A 3,805-nucleotide genomic window follows, 5' to 3' on the forward strand; every position below is an offset into this window, starting at 1 on the left:
AAAAAAAAAAAAAAAAAAAAAAAAAGCATCTATCTCAATCCTAATTTCTCCTCCCTTCCTTTTCCCTGCTTCCAGGAAACTCCACATCTGCCTTAAAACCAAAGAGGGCTTCCTCTAGAAGCCAAGGGAAAGGGGTGCTTTTATAGAGGCTAGCTTCTGCTTTTCTGCCCTGGCTGCTGCCCCCACCCCGGGGACCCCGTGACATGGTGCCTGAGAGGCAGGCATGGAGGCTTCTCCGCCAGCCTCCTCTGGACAGCAGGCTCACTGCCAGGCCAGCCTCTGAGAGGGAGAGAGAGAAAGAGAGAGGACGGCTTGAGCTGGGCCCCTGGGCTTGGCCTCCCGTGATTCCACTACACCTGGCTGAGGTTCCTCTGCCTGCCCCACCCCCAGTCCCCACCCCTGCCCCCAGCCCCGGGGTGAGTCCATTCTCCCAGGTACCAGCTACGCTTGCTTTTCTGTATTTTATTTAGACAAGAGATGGGAATGAGGTGGGAGGTGGAAGAAGGGAGAAGAAAGGTGAGTTTAAGCTGCCTTCCCTAGCTTTAGAGCCTGGGTGGGCTCTGTGCAGTCACTGGAGGTTGAAGCCAAGTGGGTGCTGGGAGGAGGGAGAGGGAGGTCACTGGAAAGGGGGAGAGCCTGCTGGCACCCACCCCGGAGGAGGAAGGCAAGAGGAGGTGGAGGGGTGTGGCAGTGGTTTTGGCAAACACTAAAGAACCCTTGCCTTCCCATTTCCCATCTGCACCCCTTCTCTCCTCCCCAAATCAATACACTAGTTGTTTCTACCCCTGGCTGCTGTGGTGTCTTTGTTGGTGGACGTCACTGTGTGTACTGAGATGCGGACTCGCGGGCACACGCATGCACACACACACACACACACACACACACACACACAGCGCCATACGGTCACTGCATCCTCCTGCTCATTGCTGCCCAGTCCTGCCCTGCTCCAGGGAAAACAATTAGAGATCAGAGCACTTTGGGTGCACATCTGAGCACTCGGTGGTGGCTGAGGGGGAAAGCCTTTGATACAAGCATCACCACCCACTGTATGACTCTCTCCCAGTGGAAGCCCTTCAGAGAAGCAGAGCCTAAAGGAGGGCGTTTGCTAACTAACTTCCCGCATCCACCAGCATTTACTGAGTGCTTTCTCTGTGCTGGGCCCTGAATGAAGCATGAATATAAGACATATGATACAGATCCAGTCTGAGGGTGGTGACATATCAGGACGTAAGGACAAGGACACCCAGGGAGGAGGGAACAGAAGCTGCAGGAGAGGGCAGAGGAAAGGAGCAGTTGATGTTGCTTTGTGCCATGTTGTGCTTGGGGGATTGGGAAATGAACAAAACAAGATGCCCACTGTCCTCAGGGAAATTATACCCCAGTGGGAGTCAGAAAACAGACTGCAGACAAAGGGACGTGTTAGGCCAAGTAGGAGCCTCGGAGGGGGCTCCAACCTGGGGAAATGAGGTGCCCAGACTGAGGGGAGGGGCCCCAAACAGGGAGCATGAGCCAGCCTTTCTCTGGCCCTTCCTAGTTTCCAAAGCATTTCTACAGCATCTCATTTGGCCTTCGTGCTGTCTCGAGAGGTAGGTATTGTCTGCTAGGCCCCTGGAACTCAAGCCACTCAGCTCGAAGGTGGCACAGATCCCAAGATTCTGGAAGTTTATGTTTCCTGGGCAGAGTTGAGCCTGCAGTCTTGTCAGTGAGAAAAGGGCATGTCTGGCTGGGATCGTGGGAAAACATGTGAGAAAGCAAAATTACTGAGAGGAGAAGGGCCCCTGAGGTCATGCTGGACACTCCTGATTCCACCACAGTGCGTTTAGGGAAGGGAAGTTAAGAGGAAGGAGGTTTGAGGAAGGGGTCCCTGCTTGGGTTGGCAGTTTCCAAGAAGGAAACCCTTCCTCTCCTAGGCCTCAGCAAAGACCCTGAGGCCCCACAGATGTGGGGTCTTAGATGTCAGCGAGGAAGTCGGTGTTTCCCAAAGTGAGGACACCCACCTGCACTTCCTGAGCCGGGCACCTTGGGGCGCCAGAGCCCCACCATGGTGGCGCCCGCGCATCCTGGCCCCGGGTCCTTTGCTGCTCAGCTGAACCCTGGTGAGCTGGCTGCACGGGCACTGTGGGCTGGGGAACACTAGGGGCAGCAGGCGACGTTCCTAGCTCTTGAGGAGGAGGGCTGAGGGCATAGGACCGCACGCAAACACTGCTCCACAAGCTGGCAGCGCAACGGGGGCAGCAGCCGGGGACTCAGCAGTTAAGGCGTCCGCACACGTGGTCACCTCACATGATGCTCACAGCACAAGTCAGCACTCAGCAGCCACATTTCATTATGTAAAAAAAAAATGTTGTTGTTGTTAAAATGTAACACATGCTTGGCCTAGCGTGGTGGCACGCATGCCTGTAGTCCCAGCAACTCCTGGCCTGAGGCAGGAGGATTGTTTGAGTCCAGGAGTTCTCGGCCAGCTTGGGCAACAGCAACAACAAAAATATATATCATATGGTAAAATTCAAAACACAGGTAAGGGATGGGCGCAGTGGCTCACGCCTGTAATCCCAGCACTTTGGGTGGCTGAGGCAGGCGGATCATGGGTCAGGAGTTCAAGACCAGCCTGGCCAACGTGGGAAAACGTCTCTACTATATAAAAATTAGCTGGGTGTGGTCGTGCGTGCCTGTAATCCCCGCTATTCGGGAAGCTGAGGCAGGAGGATCGCTTGAACTGGGTGGCGGAGGTTGCAGTGAGCCAAGATCACGCAACTGCACTACAGCCTCTACAGCCTGGGCGACAGAGTAAGACTCCCTCTCAAAAAAAAAAAAAGTTAATATGTTGCTCAGGGTATTTATTTATCTATTTATGAGACGGAGTCTTGTTCTGTCACCCAGGCTGGAGTGCAGTGGCACAATCTCAGCTCACTGCAAGCTCCGCCTCCTGGGTACACGCCATTCTCTTGCCTCAGCCTCCCGAGTAGCTGGGACTACAGGTGCACGCCACCATGCCCGGCTAATTTTTTGTATATTTAGTAGAGATGAGGTTTCACTGTGTTAGCCAGGATGGTCTTGATTTCCTGACCTCGTGATCCACCTGCCTCGGCCTCCCAAAGTGCTGGGATCACAGGCATGAGCCACCATGCCTGGCCTTATTTATTTATTTTTAATAATTTTTTTAAAGAAAATAGGTAAGAACAAATTTTTTTAATCAATTTCTTTCTTTCTTTCTTTCTTTTTTTTTGAGACAGAGTCTCGCTCTGTCACCTAGGCTGGAGTACAATGTCTTGATCTCACCTCACTGCAGCCTCCACCTCCTGGGTTCAAGCAATTCTCCTGCCTCAGCCTCCTGAGTAGCTGCCATTACAGGCATGTGCCACCACACCTGGCTAATTTTTGGCATTTTTGGTAGAGACGGGGTTTCACATGTTGGCCAGGTTGGTCTCGATCTCCTGGCCTCAAGTGATCTGCCCACCTCGGCCTCCCAAAATGCTGGGATTACAGGCGTGAGCCACCACACCTGGCCTAGAAAGATTATCTTTTTCTCCTTCCTTCCTCTCTCTCTCTCTCTCTCTCTCTCTCTCTCTCTCTCTTTCTTTTTTTTTTGTGAGACGGAGTCTGGCTCTGTCGCCCAGGCTGTTGTGCGGTGGCCGGATCTCAGCTCACTGCAAGCTCCGCCTCCCAGGTTCACGCCATCGGCCTTCCAGGTTCACGCCATCCGCCTTCCAGGTTCACGCCATTCTCCTGCCTCCGCCTCCCAAGTAGCTGGGACTACAGGCGCCCGCCTCCTCGCCCGGCTAGTTTTTTGTATTCTTTTTTTTTT

General features: G+C 53.5%; 1 protein-coding gene across 1 annotated transcript in view; it reads left to right on the plus strand.

The window, feature by feature from the left end:
* Positions 1-782, plus strand: part of LMNA (lamin A/C) — a 30,292-nt gene extending 29,510 nt beyond the window's left edge. Inside the window, exon 13 of the mRNA XM_017852428.1 lies at positions 471-782. Coding sequence (XP_017707917.1) covers positions 471-540 — 70 coding nt within the window. The 3' untranslated portion in view covers positions 541-782. The remainder of the gene's footprint in view (positions 1-470) is intronic.
* Positions 783-3,805: the final 3,023 nt, after the last annotated feature.

The sequence above is a fragment of the Rhinopithecus bieti genome, unplaced genomic scaffold (assembly GCF_001698545.2).
Source record: "Rhinopithecus bieti isolate Rb0 unplaced genomic scaffold, ASM169854v2 scaffold_33937, whole genome shotgun sequence".
Lineage (NCBI taxonomy): Eukaryota > Metazoa > Chordata > Mammalia > Primates > Cercopithecidae > Rhinopithecus > Rhinopithecus bieti.